At 36.3% G+C, this 23,624-nt stretch overlaps 1 protein-coding gene across 2 annotated transcripts; it reads left to right on the top strand.

Annotated features, from left to right (window-relative positions):
* The first annotated feature begins 35 nt into the window (after positions 1-35).
* On the top strand, positions 36-21,984 carry LOC143024088 (small VCP/p97-interacting protein-like). Of its 2 annotated transcripts, none has more exons than XM_076182835.1 (4): positions 36-230; positions 4,663-4,737; positions 10,263-10,443; positions 13,037-21,984. In XM_076182835.1, the coding sequence occupies exons 2-4, from the start codon at positions 4,721-4,723 to the stop codon at positions 13,049-13,051; spliced, it is 213 nt and encodes a 70-aa protein (XP_076038950.1). In that variant the 5' UTR covers positions 36-230; positions 4,663-4,720; the 3' UTR covers positions 13,052-21,984. The 2 variants fall into 2 exon arrangements, with proteins under 2 accessions (XP_076038950.1, XP_076038949.1); XM_076182834.1 differs by having other exon boundaries at positions 59-230; positions 10,276-10,443; positions 13,037-21,811.
* Positions 21,985-23,624: the final 1,640 nt, after the last annotated feature.

Below are 23,624 nucleotides of genomic sequence, written 5' to 3'. Positions count from 1 at the left end.
AAGCAATAAGTACCACAGACTAAAGAGTGTGAAGTAAAAGCTATTAAATACTTTTAGTGAGACATAAGCAATCAATTACGATATTTTATGAGCTCTAATAGTATAACCTTGTATTTTGTAAATGTCGTAGTGTCGTCTATATCAGCTGAGGTTTTCTTGTAAACAAAAGTTCAGGACTAAGTTGTAAAAGAAATATATATTTATATTTTTTGCAGAAGCATAGAATCAAGGTACAGTTGTGGTTCACCATATTTTTTTCTCTTAGGAAGAAACTGAAGTATTTAGTTCCCTTACGTGCAAGTATTTATTTAGTTTTTAAATGTCATGGGTTCCCTAATACATGTATTAAATTATTATTGTATGGCAACATGTTAGCTAGGTCAACATGAAAATGAAATTCCTGATATTTGAGCTGAAGTAGTTCTCATGGGATGCAAAAGGTTGCTATGAGTACAATGCAATTTGAATTATCCATCTAGCTGTCATAGTTCTCGAGATATTGCATTTTGAATGGAATTAAATGACGGTTTTTACTGACAGGCACAATTTTATATAAAAAATTTAGCTTATAGTTGCATTATTTGACCTATTTTCTTTAAGATGTGTGATTTCCAAGTAATTTGATCAAAGAATTATGTTTTTATCCTCTGCAAAATTACCCACCACAGCTACGAATACCGTCAAATTACATGAAAATCACACATTTTTAAAATGTATGATTTTCATGTAATTTGACGGTATTATTCAAACTATTTTCTTTTAAATGATTTTAAAGAAATTCAAAATAGTTTGAATAATTCAACTATATGCAATCTATTACACTAATAACACAATAGCAACAAAATAGTGTAGTTTGATCCATACCACCAGTGATCATAGATAGCGTGCAGGACGAATCGTAGCTGTGGTCCGTAATATTACGGAGGATAAAAACGTAACTTCTCTTTGATCAAATTACATGAAAATCACACATTTTAAGGAAAATAGTTCAAATAATTCAACTATAAGTCTATTACACTAATAACATAATAGTAAGAAACTTAATAGAGTGAAGTTTGATCCATACCACCAGTGATAGATAAGATGGCGGGATGGATGTTGATGTTGTTGTTATCCGATAATCCGACCCGATAGAAAAAAACTAATTAAGACCACCGATTTCTCAGCTCTACCGTAACACGCTGCCTTTATTTTGGTATTAGAATAATCCACGAGACTAGTAGTTTTCGTTTATTTTGGTCAGTTGCCAAAACACTGAATTAATTAGCTAATTTTTTACGCTGAAACATAAACCAATTTTCGATTTACTGCTGAATGCAAGCCGCCATATTTATCATATGTTTTTGTGCACCAACATGTGACTGATGATTTAATTGTTTGAAATTTACTACGATCATAGTAAATACACTCGCATAACATTTGTGTGAATGAAATTTCCTGCAGTATGTAAATTTGGCTGTTTGCATGGCGTGCGCATAAAATGACGCGCTATTGTGCTCGTCATCGACGGTGGCGCCTCTGGTGGTGTTTGACCTACTTAAACATGTTTATGATGTTGAACATGAAAATTACAGGTTTAAAGATCAAAGCAAAGTTATAGAAATTATAGAGGATAATCATCGTATGGCTACTAGGCTTATCTTCCCACCCTTATTTATGAAAGATCACTTGGAAACTTAATGAATTTTTCAAGATCAGAGTCAGACACATGACAAGTTTGGGTATTTTAGTTGTGCACACCTACACGATATAATATTATAAAGTATACTATATAAAAATATACTATATAGCATTAGAAAGTTAAATATAATTTTTTTAAATTATAATACATGAACATAATATGCGATTTTCTTGACAGAAATAAAAAATTAGAAAAAACTTGCTATGAGCAAATTTACTAACAAATGGATCCGCTAGGATAAGGTCCAGACACACTCCACAGAGAGGGTTAAGACCTTACTGGCATCCAGCTTAGGTCATGAGGGTCCAAAAAATTTCAATGCTCTCCCAAAAGAAGTGAGAGAGAGAACCAACTGCTTGGTGGACAGCTTCAAGCATGTACTGGATAGTTAAGGTTTCTAGTGAAGGTGCCAGACAAGCCCCCAGTGCTAGGCTACACCGCCATCAGTAGGTTGTCATCAACCACAATAACAGACCAACTGACCCTTGTGAGTAGGGAAAGTAGGACTGCCAGTAGCTGTAGATCACTACAGCTGTGAGGATTGACCTCGGAACTTCTCCAAGTAAACCAAGTAAACCATGCCAGTCCAGTCACTATCAGATGATGGCTTTCACGTTCTAGACCAGGTGTTCTCCAACTCTAGGTGATGTTAATAAGTGCTGTTACAAAGACAATAGGGCTTCCTTTGACTTTATGAGAGAACACAGTTCTGCCATTGTCTGTTAATTGCCTGAGGTACAATAATAATCAGGTCATCAACATCTGTGATGACAGTGACAACCCGGGTGATCTTTGGAATTTGAAGTACCGAATTACTAAACATCAGTTACATTACATAGGTTAGTTAGGTAAGGTAGGTTAGGTTAGAATAGATTAATTTATTATCCTTTTATTTCTTTGACCTCAGCACTTATCAAAACAAACATGGCATATTATTCAACTGCTGTGACTTTGTTTGTTAGAAAATAAGTTTTAGCAACTTTCTTGGTATTGATTTCTACCAAGAAAATTGCATATTACATTGATCTATTATAATTTACAAAATTAATAATTAATTTTCTATTGCTATATCATGTAGATGTGCACAACTAAAAGTTTACCAAAGTTTGTGAGGACATTATTGAGAGCCAAGAATTAAGAACAAGAGGACAAGGTGTTCTATATGTGGAGGATTCCTGTTTTAGTATACAGGTATTCTCACCTAGTATTCTTATTAGGTAGGGCCACCAATCAGGCAGATGAGGCTCTGATGAGGAGCCCAGCATGGAAAGGCATGCCAGCCAGACGTATGAAATTGTGATAATATGTTAGTTTGTAGCACGAGCGGGTGTGAGGCTGACAAAAACACTGTTGCGTGTTGGCTCTACTTTATTGTGTAAACTGCAGATATGTTTTCGGAGGCAAACTACGGAAGAGCAAGATATGGCAAGATATACTTACACTTTTGATGGAGCAACACCTTACTCTTGGAGCAACGCACATCATGACTGGCTTCATTACCTGCATAGATAGGGACACCGGTCTATAATTTGTTGGGTCTTCCTTATTTCCCCCTTTATATATTGGCACTATATTGGCATTTTTCCAGTCTCCTGGTAGTTTTCCTTCTTTGAGTGAACATTCAATTATTTTGTATATTTTTCCTGTTAGTTCGTCTATACATTCCTTTAGTATCCAGTTTGCAACTCCGTCTGGGCCATGTGACTTGTTAACATCAAGCTTTAATATTTGATTCCTTATTTCATTCTGAGTAATATTTAATTTCTTCATTGAAGGAAATCTTACTTCAATTCTTTGATCACAGTTTTGTAGATTTTTTTCCTCTTTGGTGAATACAGATTTGAAATGTTTGTTCATAATATCTGCCATTTCTATATCTTCTGTGTATTCTCTGTTACCTTGACGTAATTTAAGTATTTCCTGTTTATTTTTTAGCTCCGTTTACTTATCTATGAAATAATTTGGATTTATCTTTACATTTGTCTATTATGTCCTTTTCATAATATCTTTTTTTTCTCTATGTATTTTTACATATTCATTTCATAGTTTGGTGTATATTTTCCTTTTTTTTTTTTTTTCTATCTTTTCCAGGCTTTATCTCTTCTGTACTTTGCCTCACTGCACTTTTTATTTTACATGCATATACCAAGGCTTCTTCCCCCTTACAAGGGAGGTAGCCTGAATAGTGATAGCTCTGAAAGTTTGGGGGCCATCTTCATAGTTGCTCTTTGGATTTTATCAATTTTCCTCATATTCTTTTGGGTACTGGGTGACTATTCTTCCTCTTACAGTTTTCACTTGTATTAACAACTGTCCATCTGCTCCCTTTACCCTCTCCTGTCTACCTGACTTCCTCTTCACATTCTCTTCACTTGTTTCCAGATCATCCTTTCATTACCTTAAAAATTCTCAGTCAAACATTTACCCCATCTCACATCAGTTCTTCCCTTGACCTTCCTCACCTTGTGTTTCACTCCCACCTTCTTATAACATTTGTATGCTTCCTTGTTTCTTTGCAGACATTCCTCATATGCACACTTCTTTTCTGCCATCATTTCTATTACTTCATTTCACTATTCGCTGCCTTTAGTTAATTCCCACCTATCTTCCTCATCCTACACATGTGCACAATTAGTACTTATAAGTGAAAGTCTATCTATGTACCTATGTACCAAGGGCCATTTCCATTTACCACCCTTTCCTCCCTCTCATTTTGCTCCTGGTGGATGACAGGTCATCCCTGTCTCTGAGAAGTGAAAGTCATTAATGTAAAAAAATAGAGTATGATGAGGAACTCTGAGCCTTACTAGGTATAACAATAAAAAATTTACATTCCTCCAGTAGTTGAATCAGACCAATCATTTAATCAATTTTAGGTATTATGATATTAGTATTTAGATTATTACAGATAGCTCTTCAAAAATAAACATTGATATTATTGCTGAGTAGAACTGAGTAACTTTTTTTTTTCTGTTGGGCAGAAAATGGGAATTTGTTCATCCTGTTTTGGTGGACCTTCAGGGGAGTATAGCACCATGGATGCTGCTTCAGACCCGGTAAGCTGCAGAAAGCAATATTCCATGTTCACATCATAATAATCCTATAGATACTCATAGTAATCCAGGTCGTGGAGCCTGTCACACTACCTTAGTAGAAAGTGGTATAGCAACAATTGTATATATCTTCATTGATATATTTACATTCTGGGTCATCTGCTATAGTGTTTCTCAGCATAGAATGGCTGTTATATGATTTTACCCTACAATAGCTAAGGTTATTATAATGTGTAATGGTTTAATACTATATCTAACCCTATATGATATTACCATGGTTAACAGACTTGTCAATCTTTTTTCCTATAAAATTATTATATTTTTTCTTAAGTTATCATTTCAGGCATGGAAAGTTAAATAATGTACACCTTTTCTAACCCACCTTGTATGGAATATTGACAGCATGGATTTTATGCAGTTAATATTTCAGGGATTTTAATGACACCAATATGGACCAGTCATGTATTCTTTTATGATTGGTGGCTAATCTCCCTCAAAAATAAATGCTGATAATTTTTAACTTCTACTATTCCTCCTTGGATAGAAGCACTGGTTATCATTGATGAAATACCAAAATTCTTTTCTAACTCTAAATCTAAGACTCACTTTCAACTTTATCTTTTCATACTCATGTGGCCTTCATTAAAAAAAAAAAAAAATGCATGGTCCAGATGGAATTGCAAATTGGATACTGAAAGAATGCATAGAGGAGTTAACAGATAAAATATACAATATAACCAAATCCTCCCTCAAAGAAGGAAAGGTGCCACAGGACTGGAAAATGCAAATATTGTACCAATATATAAAGGAGGAAACAAGGAAAATCCAACCAACTACAGACTGGTCTCCCTAACAAGCACAGTAGCAAAAATATGTGAAAAAGTTATCAAAAGTAGATGGGTTAAACATTTGGAAGAAAAAACTATACTGAATCCAAATAAATTTGGATTTAGACAAGGAAGATCATGTACAACAAACCTGATCTGCTTCTATTCAAGACTAATAGAAATAATACAAGAGAGGAATGGATGGGCAGACTGTGCCTATCTAGACCTACAAAAACCATTTGATAAGGTACCACACAAGAAACTAGTAAAAAAAAATAGAATCAATAGGTGGCATCAGAGGAAAATTATCAGAATGGATGGAAGACTTCCTGACTGGGAGAAAAGTGAGGGTAGTAATTAGAGATAAATACTCAAAATGGGAAGAAATGATAAGCGGTGTCCTGCAAGGTTCACTGGCCCCAATCATGTTTGCCATATATATAAATGACATGGATGAAGGAGTAGAGTGTTATATGAATTTCTTCACAGATGACGCAAAAATACTACAGAAAGTAAGAACAGAGGAGGATTGTGAATCATTACAGTTAGACCTGGACAAAATCTGGAAATGGACTCAAAAGTGGGAAATGAACTTCAATATCAAGAAATGTAGTATAATGGAGTTTGGAAAAAATAAAAACAGAATATAAAAAAATTATAAAATTGGTGAAGAAAAAGTAAAAAACGTGAACTTGGAAAGAGACCTTGGGGTAATAATCAGCAAAGACATGACACCAGACAAACATATCAATAAAACAGTCTGAGAAATCTTCAACCTATTAAGATCAATGAAAGTGGCATTTGACTAGTTGGATGAGGAAATGATTAAAAAAATATTAGTTACACTAAGAACAAAACTGGAGTACACAGCAACACTGGACACCCAGTACTAAAAAGAATATAAAGAAATTAGAAAGAATACAAAGAGCAATGACAAAGTAGGCACCAACTCTCTCCAAATTAACATACGAACAAAGATTGTCCAAATTGGAACTACCAACTCTGAAACAAAGAAGAGAAAGAGGAGATCTACTGACGATGGAATCATGAAAGGAATGGAAATCCTAGAGATGGTTTATTAAAATGGAACGATTGAAAAACGAGAGGACATGAAAAGAAACTCAAAAAGGATAACTATAGAAGAGATCTGGGAAAAAAATATATAGCTTGCCACATAGAGTGATGGATACCTGGAATAAATTAGGTAGGGAAACAGTGTGTGTAAACACTTTTCAAGATTTTAAGAAAAACCTTGATGCTGAAAGATACAAAGACGGGTCACCACGAGCATAGCTTCCTTCCCGTATAATACAACTAGGTAAATACAATTAGATAAATACAACATGTCAGAGATCTGATAATGAAAATTAGCAAAGAAAAAAAAATAGATATTGAAGTCATTCACAAGTACATAGTTTGGACAGCAGAAGGAAATTCTAATCACAGTTTATAAACAATTCTTCAGAACCACACTTGACTATGCTTCCACTGCATGATTCCTAACAGTCAGAAAAACAAAATATACAAAATAAAGCATTGAAAATAATAAGCTGCATCAAACCACCCCAATAGAACACCAGTGCACAGACCAGAATCTTCCCCACAGAACACCACTTGAAAATGGTAGGTACACACTTCAGTGTACCTATCCTTTTCTCCCATCTCGTTACATCACACAAGCATAACCACTTGAAAAAAGCTACACAAACAGCATACTACTCAAACATCCACAACAACCTATCACTTGCACCACACAATGTAAAAATATATTTCAATCAGTCCATTGCCCCTGGTCCTTCTTGCAGAAGATCTTCAGCAAGGTCCACAGGTCACTCAGGGAAGATATATTGTGTTGTCTAGGGATTGCTAGTGTGGGGCATTGTAGTATGTGGTGTTCTGTGTTCTCTGTGTGGTTGTTACATCTGGGTTAGTTTGAATCTGTGTTCAGACCTATTTTGTGTTGGTACTGTTTCATTACTGGATGGTGTCCTGAATAGCATGCTGATATGGTACTTACCAGTATGTGGGGCTTATGTCTGGGGAATGTTGGTGAAGTATTGAGTTTGGTGGTCTGACCTTCAAAAGGTTTGTGTAGTGATCAGATTGTTGTATTTACCTAGTTGTATTTTACAGGATGAGAGCTATGTTCATAGTGACCCGTTTTCGTATCTCTCCATATCAAGTTTATTCTTAAAATAGTGTATAGTTTGGCATTCACTGTTTCTCCAATCAGTTTGTTCCAGACATCAATCACTCTATGTGGGAAGCTAGTCTTTTTCAGGTCTCTTCTATAAGTGTCCTTCTTTAGTTTCTTTTCATGTCCTCTTGTTTCTCTTCTGTCCCTCTTTGATAAGTCATCTCTATTGAGGATTTCCATCCCTTTCATATTTCTGTAAATGGTCAGTAAATCACCTCTTTCTCTTCTCTGTTCCAGTGTTGACAGATTAGTTTCTCCAATCTTTGTTCATATGTCAGATTTGCCAGTGTAGGTGCCATTTTTGTTGCTGCTCTTTGTATTCGTTCTAATTTTCTTATGTTCTTTGTGCTGGGTGCCCACAATGTTGCGGCATATTCTAGTTTAGGTCTTATCAGTGTAACCACTATTTTTTTAACCATCTCCTCATCTATGTAGTCGAAGGCCAACGTCTATCAACTTTGATTATTTTTCTCTACTTTTTCACATAAGGACTGACAGACAACTGGTAACTGCACTCCTCCTCTTCTTCCTCCTCCTCCTCACCCTCCTCCTCCTCCTCCTCATCATCATCATCATCATCATCATCATCTCTCCCTCTTCCTCCTCCTGATTGCTATTGATGTAAAAGAGCTGTACTAACACAATACAAGTAACAGTCTAACTTTTCTTCCTAAAAAGAGCTATGGGAGTGCCTGAGGAATGTTGCTGGCTACTGTGGCTGTGGGTTTCCAGGTAGTGGAACTCAAGGAAAGTTATTATCATGTAAAATCTTTTATATGATATATTAAACATTCATATGTTAACAAGAAAATTTAATACATTATTTTAATTAACATATTTCTTGTATCTGATCAAGAATAGGTCTAATTATTTTTGTGCCTATATACATTCTTCCACTTTCATGGCATTCTTCTGAAAAAGTTAAATCTTCACTGACACTTTTGCTCAAAACTGCTTTGGATAATTGTAATGCCTTTCATTCATCTTCCACACCCTGTGACTTGCTTATACTCCAATGTCTTGTAAGAAGGCTCCAGTGATAGATACCTACATATAGTGGTCTTATAAGACAGATATCAGTGAGAATCACTGCTACTCAACTTCAAAACCCACTCTCACCTCCATCTAGAGATGCACTGGCACCAGTACTTCTCTATCAACTTTGAGGGCTGACAACTGGTGACTACCTCCTTCCTACTACTATAAACCAGTAACATCCCCATATGCAGAAAAAGAGAAGACAGGGGAGAAATCCTTTCAGGCTGCATAAATTTATTTGAATTGATTCAACCCAAATAATATTAAATCTTATTTCTTATTTCTTGGAAAGAAATTAAAAGAGGAAGAGGCGAATCAAGTAGAGAAGAAAAGGTAAAAAGTGCAGATGGAGAGATGATAATGGAAGAGAAGGTAGTGAGAGGAAGGTGGGCAAAGTATTTTAGGGAATGCTAAATGTGAAGGAGGATAGGGAGGGAAAAGTAGTTGCAGTGGGTAGTGCTAAGAAAATGAGAGTGATGAGTGAGGAAAATGGAGAAGAAATAGGGAAAGATGGAGTGAAAGCAGCCATTAAGATGATGAGAGCAGGTGAGGCACTTGGGTTGGATGGATGTCATGCAGAATGACTGAAAAAAGGAGATACAGTTGTGTGATGGACTGGCTGGTGAGGTTATTTAATGTTTAAGAGAGGGTAGAGTGCCGGAGGACTGGAGGAGTGCCTGTATAGTTCCACTTTACAAGGGAAAGGGGAACAAATGTGAATGTAGTAGTTTCAGAGGGATCAGCTTGTTGACTGTAGGTGGGAAAGCTTATGGGAGGGTCTTGATTGAGAGGATTAGGAGAGGAACAGAGGGAGTAATTGGTGAGGAACAGATCAGATTTTTATGGTTAGACAGATATGTGAGAAAGCTATAGGAAAAGGTAAGGATGTATTTTGGGCTTTTATGGATTTGGAAAAGGCTTATGACAGGGTAGACAGGAAGGCACTGTGGGAGGTATTGCAGATAACACCCAGATACCTTCATCACCCACAAATACTCTTCTCTTCCCCCATAACCACCAGACACTAGCCTCCAGAAACATACCCATAATCATATCGCTCACTGCTCTATCAACAAACTGAAAGACAACACATTGCTGCATGCCAAACCCCTTGATATAAATCCCTCTGAATCCTCTCTCCCTTGAAAAGATGCGAGTCCACCTGGCCAGGCTGTGGTGCAGCCACCATCATGCCCATCTAAATTACCAGAAGAGGCTGGATGACCGTATCACATATAACTGTCCATGATGTAACACTTCACCCCATACTATAAAGCACATTATGAAAGACTGCATTATACACAATCATGCATGCCAACCACACAATATATACTCTATAAGAGATTTGATGGAAAACAATTTCCATCCATGGTGTTCCTATGGGAGACAGGATTGTTCAGCCAGACAGTCTAGAGAACAACAACAACTTGTATTAAAGAATGGTAAATAGTCAATAATAATTGAAGAACACTGTTACAGGAAGCTCGCCGCCGTCAAATGGCAGAAGCTGCTGAAAAAAGGTTGAAGGAACAGGAAGGTCGAGGTGTAAGGGATCCAGAAGGGTTAAAGCAGAAGCAAAAACGGATGGAGGAGCTTGAGCGAAAACAAGCTATGGCTGGAGGAGAGCAGCAGGGAGAAGGACTTAGGGTGAGTGTTCTCTCTCTCTCTTTCCCTCTCTCCCCTCCCTCTCTTTCTCTCTCTCTCTCTCTCTCTCTCTCTCATATATATATATATATATATATGTGTGTGTGTGTGTATTTACCTAGTTGTATTTTGTGGGAGAAGAGCTATGCTTGTAGGGACCTGCAGTTGTATCTTTCCGCATCCAGTTCTTTCTTAAAGTCATGTATAGTTTTAGCACTCACTGTTTTCTCTTTCAATTTATTCCATGTATCTATCACTCTATGTGGAAAGCTATTCTTTTTCAGATCTCTTCTGTAACTGTCCTTCTTAAGTTTCTTCTTGTGTCCCCTTGTATTTCTTCTGTCCCATTTAAGTAGATCATCCCTATCAAGGATTTCCATCCCTGGTCTTATGTGTATTGTATTTCTCTAGTCTATATATTTCTTCAATTTCTTTCCCTGTTTCTTGTTCATCCTCTTGAACTACTTCTAATATATTGTTTACCTTTTCCTTCTCTTTTACTGATGAAGTCCTATTTGGATTATGCTTCTCATCCATCCCTAATATAATTATATATTTCTTTTTGTCCACTAAGTCTCTTACTATATTCTCCTCTCTCATCATTTTAATAACTGTCTTTAGTTTGTTCTTTCATCTGTTGTGTCACTTTATCTCTAAATACAATTTTGTTGTTCTTGGATTTTTCTCCAACCCTGTGCTTCTTTTGCTATGGACTCTTTATTCTCTTTATTATTATTCTTTAATTCCTCATTCTCCCCTTTTACTTCTTTTAACTGTCTTTTTAATTCTTCTATTTCTTTAGTTAGGTTTTGATTCTCCTTCTTTAGTTCTTCCAGTTTATCAATTCTTTGGGTAACAAGTGTTAATTTGTTAAATCCTCACCATCAATTACAATCTCTTTACTTTGAGCTTCTGTGTTGAATATTACTTTGGTTTTACTCTTATTCATTTTTAAACCTACTTTGAGACTTTCTTTGTTTAGATTGCTCAGCATATTTTGCAAGTCTTCTGCTCTTTCTGAAATAAGAATAATGTCATCTGCAAATCTTAGGTGGTTCAAATATTCACCATTATTCTTCAAACCTTTCTTTTCCCAACTCTTCTGAAAATATCTTCCAAACAAGCTGTGAATAATTTGGGTGAAATTGTATTACCTCAATCTTTATCTTTGCTGTATCTTTATGTAGTTGAATTATAGCGGTACCTTTTGCATAAATCTTTTCTAAAACTCTTACAATCTGTTCGTTTGTACCCTGTTTGCATAGCGAGTTTAATAGTGCTATTTGTTCTACAGAGTCAAAGACCTTCTCATAATCTACAAAAGCTAAGCACAGAGGTATATTGTATATATGTATAAGTTGAAGATAAATGTGGGTAAAAGTAAGGTGATGAGATGTACAAGGGGTGAGAGTGGCAGCAGACTGGAAGTGAGTATTAAGGGAGAGAGACTGGAGGAAGTGGATAGTTTTAGATACTTGGGTGCGAATGTGGTGGGAAAGGGAGGAGTGGAGGTAGAATGTAGATTGAGAGAAGTGAGTAAATGCCTTGGTGGATTAAAAAGTGTAATGAGAAATAGACATTTGGGAATGGATGCTAAGAGGAGATTGTATGAAGGAGTGATAGTGCTGACAGCACTGTTTGGGGCAGAAACATGGAACATAAAAGAGGATGAGAGAAGGAGTTTGAATGTGTTTGAGATGAGGTGTCTGAGAAGTATGATAGGGGTTACTAGGCTAGATAGAGTGAGAAATGAGGAGGTGAGGAGGAGAACGGGTGGAAAGGGAGTTGGGAGATAGGGTGGATGAAAGTGTATTGAGATGGTTTGGACACATGGAAAGAGTGAGTGAAGAAATACTAGTAAAAGAAGTGTGGAAAGCAGATGTGGAATGAGTGAACATGAGGGGGTGACCTAGGATGAGATGGATGGATGGGGTAAAAGGGGCTTTGGGGAAGAGGGGAATGTCTGTTGAGGAAGGACGGGAGAGGACAGAAGACAGGGATAAGTGGAGAATGGTTGTATATTTATGATGTGATGCATGAGGTGGAGTGGGTGGGGGATGTGGGGTGAGGTAGTATGTGTGGGAAATATTTGACACAGCCTGAAGGGATTTCTCCCCATCTCCCTTTCTGCATGAAGGGACGAAGGGGGGAGGGTTGCAGATTTAATGAAGCGGCCTTGCTATGGATGTGCTGTGTCTTGTGACACTGCTTCTGACCCAGGGCAGTGGACAAGATGCAGGGATGACCCATCATCCAGGAGGTGCCAAGATAAGAGGGAGGGAAGAGGGTGGAGGGGAGGGGAGTGTGATAGGGATGGAATGGGTGGGAGTGGTTTTTATGCCTTTCTTTTTTGGCTTCCTCCCGTATAAGGGGGAAAAAAGCTTTTGGTATATATATGTATGTATGTTGTTTAGCCTTCCTTCACTAACAGATTCAAGTTCGCCTTGGGCTCTTTCATTATTATGCATAAGTTTATATCAAGAAAATAAAAGTACTACAGTAAGTTGTTTTTCACCACTATTTGGATTTATCATTACTTTTAATTGTCCAATATTCATTTTATCCAAGTCTGATTAGTCCTGTTTCTCTTCAACAGTGGCAAGTTGGATAAACCAGGATGTTTTTGCATGGACCTTCATTGAACAACTGGCATCATCTACCAAATTATGGACATGTATACATCAAGCTATTGATCAGACCAACAATAGTCAAGCTACTACAAGAAAAATGTAGGATTTCCAGCTGACATATACAGTATTATATGGATTTTCAGCTTAACTCTCTAACACCTCTCTATCTCTCTGTCTCACACACACACACACACACACACACACACACAAATGTAGGTTTTACTGGTGTAATACTTAGTGTTTTAAGGTCCCATATTTGAGATCCCAAGTTTGAGCTGTGCTCTTACTTGAACAGCTTGAAAAGCTCTCTCTGATGCTACAAGTTGGCATGGTTCCCCTTCAACAAGAGGGAGTGTGTGTGTATTTACTTAGTTGTATTTTACGGGCAGGGGAGCTATGCTTGTGGTGTCCCATCTTCATATCTTGTTTGATCTAGACTGTTTTTAAATTCATGTATTGTTTTTGCACACACCACTTTCTCATCTAACTTGTTCCAAACGTCTATTACCCTGTGGGGAAAGCTTTTCTTTTTCAGAACTCTTCTATAACTGTCTTGATTTTCTTTCCGTGTCTTCTTGTATTTCTACTATCCCATTTAAGATTGACATATATTGCAAGAAAGGAATGGCTGGGCAGACTGTGCCTTCCTGGACTTACAAAAGGCATTTGATAAGGTATCACACAGAAAATCACTATATAAACTGGAAACAATAGGAGGCATACATGGAAAACTATTGAATTGGATGGAGGACTTCCTACATGGAAGAAAAATGAGAGTGGTGCTCAGAGACAAATATTCAAAATGGGAAGAAATGGGTAGTGGCGTCCCACAGGGGTCAGAACTAACTCCAATAATGTTTGCTATATATGTAAATGACATGGACGAAGGCATTGAAAGGTACATGAACTGCTTTGTGGATGATGCAAAATTATTAAAGAGAATAAACTCTGAAATAGACTGTAACTCATTGCAGAGTGATCTGGACAAAGTCTCAGAGTGGAGCAAGAGATGGGAGGTAGAATTCAATATGAAGAAGTGCAGTATAATTGAATTTGGAAAAAGCAAGAAGAGAATATCAAGACAGTATAAAATTGATGGAAAAGAAGTAAAGAAAATAAATTCTGAAAGGGACCTAGGAGTAATCATCACCAAAGACATGTCGCCAGATAAACATATAAATAAAATAGTCGGAGAAACATACAATTTATTGAGATCAATAAAGGTGGCCTTTAAATACCTGGATAAGGAAATGATTAAGAAGATATTACAAACACTGATAAGGCCAAAACTAGAATATGCAGCACTGATATGATCACCCAGTACAAAAAAGAATACAAGAAAATTAGTATACAAAGAGCAATGACAAAGATGGCCCCAACACTTTCAAACCAAACATATGTATAAAGACTGGGCAAACTAAAATTGCCAACCCTGGAACACAGAAGAGAACGAGGGAACCTACTAACCATCTACAAAATTATGAAAGAAAAAGAATGCCTTGATAGAGAGGACTTGTTAAAGCAGGACAGAGGAAAAACAAGGGGACATGTAATGAAACTCAAAAAGGATAACTACAGGAGAGACCTGAAAAAGAACAGCTTCCCACACAGATTGATAGATATATGGAACAAATTGGATGAAGAAATAGTGTGTACAAACACAATACAAGAATTTAAGAACAAATTTGATCTTGCGAGATACAAAAATGGGTCACCATGAGCATAGCTCCCCTTCCCGTATAATACAACTAGGTAAATACACCCATCTAAAACCCATTCATTGTATCTCCCATTTTAGCACCTCAAGAATATAGAAAATATAAAGGTAAATAAGTTGTGAGGGTGATATACACCAATTTTATTGGGTTAATCACAATACTTTTACAATTGCAGAGCCAAATAATGGTGAGAAAATAACTTTAGTATAAGTAAACAATATTGGATGTATGGAAACTTTGAGGCACTGAACTTCAAGACAACTATGGAGGAAAGATATAAGGAAAATGTTAGATTTAATATGAAATTGTAGCCCATTGTTGTCGGTTAAGTGGTGGGAGGAAACTTGATAATTTATAACCTCTGGACCTGAAATAATAGGGAAACTATTGGAGTTACAGGCATATATGCTGCCCCTCACTTCTTAGAAAAATTAATTGGTTTGTAAAGAGAACTTATCAACCAAATTTGTGAAATTTTCACAGCTGGATTTTCTTTTATTAAGGCCTGTATACTCTGCAAATGAAATGATACAGAAATAATATTGAAATATGTTATTGACAGGTCATCTTTTTCTCATATACACTGAGCCTTTGATAATGTGGCATTCAGTAGCTCCTAATTTGGGATAAATCAGCATGGTGACTGTCTCAATATCGAATTTGAATTAGGTGGCATATTTAGTGGAAAAAAAAGTTTATAACAGCAAATTGATTCTAAAATTAATGGTTCAGGCTGCATTGGTAACCGCCTGTGTCATTCCCATCATGTTTGTTGTGGAGCTGTCTTCTGGAGCTTTTGTGATTTAATTTTCTTGTTCTTTCCTTATTTACACAATTGTAGTGCATTAAGATGATTTCATAGCTGAACTGATTGCAAAGGAAGAGCATTCTGGTGGTAGACCTTTTGGTTCATAACTATGGATGTGAAAAAAGTAACATATATATATATATATATATATATATATATATATATATATATATATATATATATATATATATATATATGTATATATATATATATATATATATATATATATATATATAATAAAATAAAGAAATAAGTAAATAAATAAAATATATAATGCTGAATGATAAGCAGATAAATAATTATGATTTATAATGAATAATAAAAAGTAAACAGATGAATAATAATTGAGTAAATGATAAAGAATAAACAGATATAATATAATAAATGGCAGGCATTACAGCATATTGCTTAGGTGTTCTAAATGAATCTCAAAACTTCAAACTTTAGTACATTCTACTGCCTCTGCAGGAAGTTTATTCCATTCATTTACTACGTTGTTTCTACCCACTTTCAAATTAAATCTACTCCTGACAGTTTGTGACCGTCATTTCTTGTCTGATTCGTATTGAGTGTGATAATTTTGTCACTTTTGATGTTGTCAGTTCCCTTTAAAATTCCTTGATCTTGGAATAAAATTGCATGTATACAGTCAATAGTAGAATTAATTGGCTTACCCTTCCATACAGGGAGGGGGAAGAATCTAGGCCTCCCTTTTGACACATGACTTTTAGCCCTCATCTCAAAGATCAGACAATAAAAATCAACAACAAAATAAACATTAACCATACTAATATCAACAACAAAATAAATATTAACCATACTAATATCAGTCACTGGGCCACCTACCTTATAAGGGTTAAAGGGTCTCTTGGTATATTTATATAAAATCAATTACAAGCATGGGCTTTGGCCTGTAGAAGGAAACATTAATCACAGTCTGCAAATAGTGCTTGAGAACCACACTCAACTATACTTCCACAACATGGTTCCCATCAGACATTAGCCCCACAGAAAAATCTCTCCCAGGAGAAGCAGGACCTTTACTAGCACCTTTGCATTCAGGTCACCATCAAGTAGAGTTGGCCTGGCTACAGAAATATACATCCTTAGACATTGAACACCTCATTTTACACTGCCCCACCCTAGCCACACCCTGAAAAGAATGCAATATTTCTTCCTAGAGTGACTTATGGGTCAGTTTTGTGGCTGTTATCAGTTAATCAGGAGTCATGGGTCTTGTGTGTGAAAAATCAGGGGCAACAGATTAATTTCCTGATTTGCATTGTTCAAAATTTTGCAAAATATATCTAGACTTTGCATCGACTCCAAAATTTGGATAAATAGGAATGACCAAAGTCACATATGTACCAGATTATCAAAGGTTTGTGTACTTCAATTTTTTGCTGGCAGTTAGTGAGGCCTCATTTATGAATTATTACTGTGGTTTCTGTTTGGTTTACCAGTTACTAACATTCCTACTTTTGCATATTATTTTCTAGACATTAGCTGCTTGGAGTTTTGGTTTTCTTTGATTATCAGTATAGCATGTACACCATGTGTATAATATCCCAGAGTTATTTGCACTTGGCTGCATAGAACCCTGGCAATGAACCACACCTAAACCCCAACATTTGTGGAGGTTAGGGTACACTGACCCCCAAGAATATGGAATTTTTGGAAATAGTTTAGGTCCTCAGGACCCATGTCATATACAAAGAAAAAACACTGAAAGGCACCTGAATCAATTTCAACACCTCAAAACAGCCTAAGTAGTAAAAAGCTAACATCATTCAATACAAATTGTATTTGGTAAGGTTCTAACAGTTTAAGTGAACTTGAATATGTAAGGGCCCAGTCACACCAAGCTTATGACCTGTTTCCGACGACTGACCAGGTGGTCGCCAGCCAGTTGTTTTTTTATGGAAGTTGCTGGTAGTTGGTAATAAGATAGATTGATAGATAGATATATTATAACACACATTGAATATTCCCCAATACATAGATTTTCATGTTATCAAACACGTTAACTTTTTTAATTTCAATCATAGGTTTTGTGTCACCGACAGATTGCTTGATTTTCAATCAAAGGTGGTCGGAAACAAGTCATAAGCTTGGTGTGATTGGGGCTTAAGTTACAGTGATACAGCCAATGCATTATGAAATAAATTCACTTAAGGTGTACTAAAATAATGTGAATATGGAAACCCACAAAAGTAGAAGCGGCAAATGTCAGGGTTAAGTTTAAGTGAAAAAAAAAAAAAAATCTTGCCCAAGTCCTCTTCTTATGGGAGTCTTTGTATACATCATGTTTAGTTCCTACTTGTTCATAACACTTGAATGTATGTGTGTGTATGTATATATATATATATATATATTTTTTTTTAGTTCTGGCGAACACCAGAAATGTTACTGAATCCCTCACTTGACTACAGTTGCCACCTGTGCATTTTGAACCAGTGATCTTCACTGGGTATCTCTAATTTTAGCATCATGATCTAGTGAAAAAGACACTTTTGTGAGGTGTCTTCTTGCTTTCATACAAATGAGAGTTGCTAGTTCTAGATCATTGCTCACATATATTTGTTATATTTGAGGCATTAAGACATCTGTGATGCTGTTCAGTTATACATTAACTCAAGGTAAATTTTGCCATGCATATTACAAGTGCAAATAATCTAGGCAAAGGACCCTGTAGACAAGTTTTTGCAAGCTACAAAACCACATTTTAGAAATATATGGTTTTGTAGCTCACAGAATGTTGGTAAGTGCTCTGAGACAGCCAGCCCTTATAAAGGGGAAAGGAATATATAAAAAGAATAAATAAATAAAATTTTGTATTCATAAATACAAAACCCAGTTTGTACGGAAGTAGTACTTATATGATTATATTGAAATATGTATTTTTTACAGGAGGGTATAGTAACAGTGAAGTAATATTGTATATTATATCAAGTAATGTTACCCTTTTATCTTTGTATAATAAGCATCTTTATAATCCTATTTTTGCATTGTAGATTTGTGATAGTACATCATTGTATCAGATATGTTTTTTGTGATTCACAATAACATAAATTGTACTTTTTTCTTAAGGTTTCATGATCCAGTTTTATATTTTGTATACCTGCCTTCTAACTTCTGTAATTCATAACTCTCCCATAGACAACTTCATTTGTGTATTCAGCTGCCATTAGGTGAAAATTTTCCTATTCCTAACAAAAGGTTATGTGAAATAGATTGATAATGAATGATTGAAAAAATATCTAAATTTTAGATATAGCCTATGCCACTGCAGGTTGAATGTTAATAGTAATCTCCAACACTCACATATGCTAGTTACCCTTCATTAACAAGTTTTCAAACCCTTAATGAGAGGCTAGTCAATCATATCATGTTACACTTATATGCTACTTAACATTTAACTCATGCACTATGGTAGCATTCCATAATTGCATTGAAATTCTCACTCATTAGACTGAGTAAAACCTATATTCAGACTCTTAGCCCTTTCAAAACAGTGATGTTACAGAAAAGGATTAAAATCCTCTGATGTTGGAATAAAATCTTAGGCGTATGTTGTCATAGCAAAGAGATTAATATTACTGTATTACCTTGTACTGTGGGTTGATTCATTTTATCTGCATTACTTTATTTTCTGGTCTTACTTGCATTAATAGATTTTTGTTTACCAGAACAAATTTCAGCCATTTATTAGGATGTTTCTTTTGCTTTTCATTATTTCCATTCAAAATAACTGAATCACATTTTGTATTCCTTTTTACCATTATTATCTGGAATGTTATTCTCCTACTTTCATATATTCATTTAATTATTTGTAAAATATGAAGAGAAATGCAGATACCAAACTCAACTGCAATGAAATCATTCAAGTAAAGGTGATGTAGTAATAATAATTGTTGCTTTGAGTTTCACTAAGTGGAAAAGCCACAGCCCTACAGTGGCGGACAATATTCCTAGGGCCCTCCCTCAAATCTCTCTGGGAAAAAACTATGGACTTTTAACTGTGTTGTATTGGTATTGGACTGTTATCATGTTACTGGCTGAAAGTGGTTAACCCCTTCGATACGATGACGCCTTCGTAGGCGTCATGAGGAGCAAGTGGGTACGCGAGGATGCCGATGTCAGAGTCTTGATTATATTTATTGTAGTTGTACCTGCGTGACACCCATACTCTGTAAACTGGCTTCATCATATTTTCTACGGTTATCAAAATTCACGAGTGAAAGAGAGAACGAGCAATACAGCGGTGATTTTATTTTTTATAATGCGAGTATTATGATGCAACATCACACGTCTGGCAGCTAATGCTGCCCGTGAGATTTTGGCCCGGAGTGAAGGGGTTAAGAAGGAAAGCCGTCACCAGTTGTCAGCCTTCCATGTAAGAGGTCTTGGGTCCCGTCTGGAGACCAAATGTCAACCCAGTAGGGCTGTACTTCTTGGTGTACACGAGGGGTTTGGCAGGTTTTGAAAATTTTGATGGTACAGTGGAACTATGAATTTAGCAATCCAAGAATCTTCTCCCTGTCACCCACCTTCAAAATCCATCTGCAACCTTTCACCTCTATCTGGAGGTCCAGCCCTGAGGTGCTCACATTTGGTCTCCAAACTGGGCCCAAGTGTCATCTACTGTGTTTCCTCCACCTTTTCACGAAAGGAGAGCTAACAGCTGACTACTGATCCCTTCCTACTTCGATATGCTGGTGACAGAAATAATCTTACACTCCTACAACACAGATAAAAGTCCAAAGTTTCTTCCCAGAAGGATCTATGGGAGAGGGAAGGCTAGGGCAGTTACCAGTACTTGTGGGTCCATGGCAACAATTATTATTATTATTACAATGCAGTTGTGTCTCATTGTATTGCCTTTCACTCAACCAGTATGACTGAGGACAGAGTGACCTTTATCCCTAAGGTGCTGAGAGAGGATGGGTGCTTGAATGGGTTTCAGTTGTGTATAATGTGGATGTGTGCTTGGCCACCCCATTATAAAGGGAATGGATGTTTAGTATTTGTATATTAGTTTCTCTCTGTTTACTCTTTTATGTTCTCTTGCTCAACAGACATTCCATGTACATCCAAAGTCTCCCTCACCCTTCCACCTCAATTTTAGTCTTCCTCTGAATACCATTCTTTTTTTTTCACCCTCTTAGCTATTCTTTCCACATTTATTGTTTCCATATGCCCAAACCACCTCAGCACTTCTGTTATGTCCATCAGCTTTCTTTCCATTCGGATCCTCTGTCCATTCTTATAACACATCACATTTCTCAGACACTTATCTCAAAAACATTAAGTTTTTATGTACTGTAGTACATTTAGTATTTATATAAAGCAGATTACATAAGCAGTTTACTTCATTGCACTAAAGGGATAGGGCATACTGAATGGTAGTAACTTCACCTTCTGAAAGGTAATTTACTAAAACGAGGGCATGGAGGAGGGATTGAGGGAGTAGATAACACCTTGGTGGCCTGGCTTTATCAGAGGATTCTTGCTCCTTCTCCCATGCTTACCCACCTCACTTTACAGGTAATGGCACAGAAGATGAAAGAAAGTACATCACTGTGATAATTGAAAGTGTGTTCTCTTTATTTGCTGGATTTCACTCAGTAACTACAGGTCAAGCCTGTGTTCATATTTCTTGCTGAAGAAACATTTATTAGATTTCTATATTATGTAATTGTAAGGCAGATTTTGCCTAATATACATGTTCATGAAGATATTCAAAGAGGTTAACATATTGCCCTCTTTATGGACCTAATGTATAAGGCTAATAAATTATGAAGTTCAAAGTCTTGCTTGAGAATTGCATTCAATATTTTATGAATATCCAACAGCTCAAGTAGAAAGTTTAGCAACATTTTTTAGAATTATGTGTGTATGTGGTTTTTAATCATAACATGACTGGAATTCCATATATTGTGGTTGCAGATGATTTTCAACATTTCATATTTAATAAAGCAAAGCATGAACAAAAGATTCACAAGAGAAAAGATGAGTTTCCATACAGGTAAGGAGGTTATACGTACGAGTATGATGAAGTTATTGATTGTAAATGTTTTCTTCAGTGATAAGAATATTTTCTACTCAAATTATTTTACCAGCATTTTTAGTGTCTTAAAATCTTGTAAATGTTCAGAAATCTGTATTTTCAGGTTGTTGGTAATTATTGTAGTTTGTAGTAAAACAGAAATGGAGACCTGCTTTTTTCTAAATATTGTATCCTAAAATATTGTAATGATGAACAAATATTCATCTGAAATTAGGTGTATCTCCAGCTAGGCATCAGGTAAATAATATGGTATACCTAAGTATACCTAACAGATATATTCTGGTGAAAAATATGTTTAATATATACTCTTGCACTTAATATTAGTTTGATTCCAATTAGCCTTCAAGAAAATCATGGATCTTGATTCCAATTAGCCTTCAAGAAAATCATGGATCTCTCCAGTGCTATATTTACTGAACCGAAGATGTGATCCTTTGGTTAGAGGTTTCCAAAAAAGAAGTCCTTCTTCATCCTGACCTCAAGGTAATCTAATGACTGTTCCAACATTAGTGCACACAGTATACCAAGGGACTCTTTCGAGTTCGAAAAGAGCTCAGAAGGCCACAGGTTAATATTTACTTTAAGTAATTTCTCAAAGTTAATTCCAGATTTATTAAACCAAAATAGTTACATAGATTTAATAAACAAAATGAAGAGGAGGGGAGTTTAATCGTACATACATACATATACCAAGGCTTTTTCCCCCTTACAAGGGAGGTAGCCAAAAAGGGAAAGGCATAAAAACACTCCCACCCATTTCATCCCTACATACACTCCACACCCCTCCCACCCTCCCTCTCATCTGAGCACCTCCTGGATGACGGGTCATCCCTGCACCCTGCCCACCGCCCTGGGTCAGAAGCAGTGTCGCAAGACACAGCACATCCACAGCAAGGCGAGTTTCGCGAGTTTAATCGTATCTTATTTAAAGTTATGATAGGCATGGTTCAAAGTTTCAGGAAAGGCTCCTGAATCGAAGAAAATGACACTGAGGGAATGTTTCCTGAACTAAGGTAAACACTAAGATTCCCAATAACAATTACCACAAATAATAATAATGATAACACTAACAGTAATAATAATAATTTTCATCATCCCACTTCCACACAGTGGGAAGTGTGAAACCCTTGGTAGGGCAAAGTCCTGTCAGTTGCAACAGGCTGCTGGGTTTTTAAGGCAAGATGGGTCACCTCTCTGCCTGGACATGGCTGTCAGGAACTAACACAACATAACCTGTAGATGGCCCCAAGAATCGAATTCACGACCACCTGCTCATAAACTCTACACGGTATCCTCTGGGGTACTGTGCTGCCCAATAGTAATTGTAGTAATAATAATAATATAAAAAAATTACAATGTAGAATGAGGCCAACCACGTGGTTTTGCTTAAGGTGGTGCACACTAGACATTTCTCACTAGCACAGTGGTTCTTAACCTGTGGGGAATGGCGGAGTTGCCAAGTGGGGAATGACTGGTCGGACAGAAGAACCACTGTTTTTTTTTTTTTTTAATTGATGTGTTTTTGTTTCTTTTTGTTTGTTTCTGGTGTATTTTATTTCCATGTGATAACTGTTAGTAAAAAATCTAATATGCAAACAAAAATTAAGGGCTGTAAAATGGCACAAAAAAGCAAAGCGTATATTTACATACTAAACACTGTATGGGTTAAAATCGAATTTGTCAAAGACCAATGCTGTGGTGGGAAATGGAGAGTTGGCTCACTAAAAAGTGGGGAATTGGAGAAAAAAGGTTAAGAACCTCTGCACTAGCATAATATTTGCCTTTGCTATTTGCTTTGCTATCACTTGCATATCTTTGTGGTGAACAGAGTCCCCCACAAGAGCATATTGAGGCATATGTGTATAGTCACGGGATGTGGGTGAGCAGCCTCTGGTGAGATTGTGTAAGGACAACTAGCCTTCAGCTTCAGGACATATATGTTTGGGCTACGGCCATAT

This window comes from Oratosquilla oratoria, unplaced genomic scaffold, assembly GCF_046742065.1.
Source record: "Oratosquilla oratoria isolate Oo_2021 unplaced genomic scaffold, ASM4674206v1 SCAFFOLD89, whole genome shotgun sequence".
NCBI classification, from domain to species: Eukaryota; Metazoa; Arthropoda; class Malacostraca; order Stomatopoda; family Squillidae; genus Oratosquilla; species Oratosquilla oratoria.
Note: the sequence above shows the minus strand (reverse complement) of the source record. Positions and strands in the feature narration are given on the sequence as shown.

Bases quoted from the DNA above. Each gene is read 5' to 3' on its own strand.
- LOC143024088 (XM_076182834.1), top strand. From the start codon at position 4,666: ATGGGAATTTGTTCATCCTGTTTTGGTGGACCTTCAGGGGAGTATAGC. The intron at 4,738-10,275 runs GTAAGCTGCAGA...ACACTGTTACAG, and splicing joins TGGATGCTGCTTCAGACCCG to GAAGCTCGCCGCCGTCAAAT.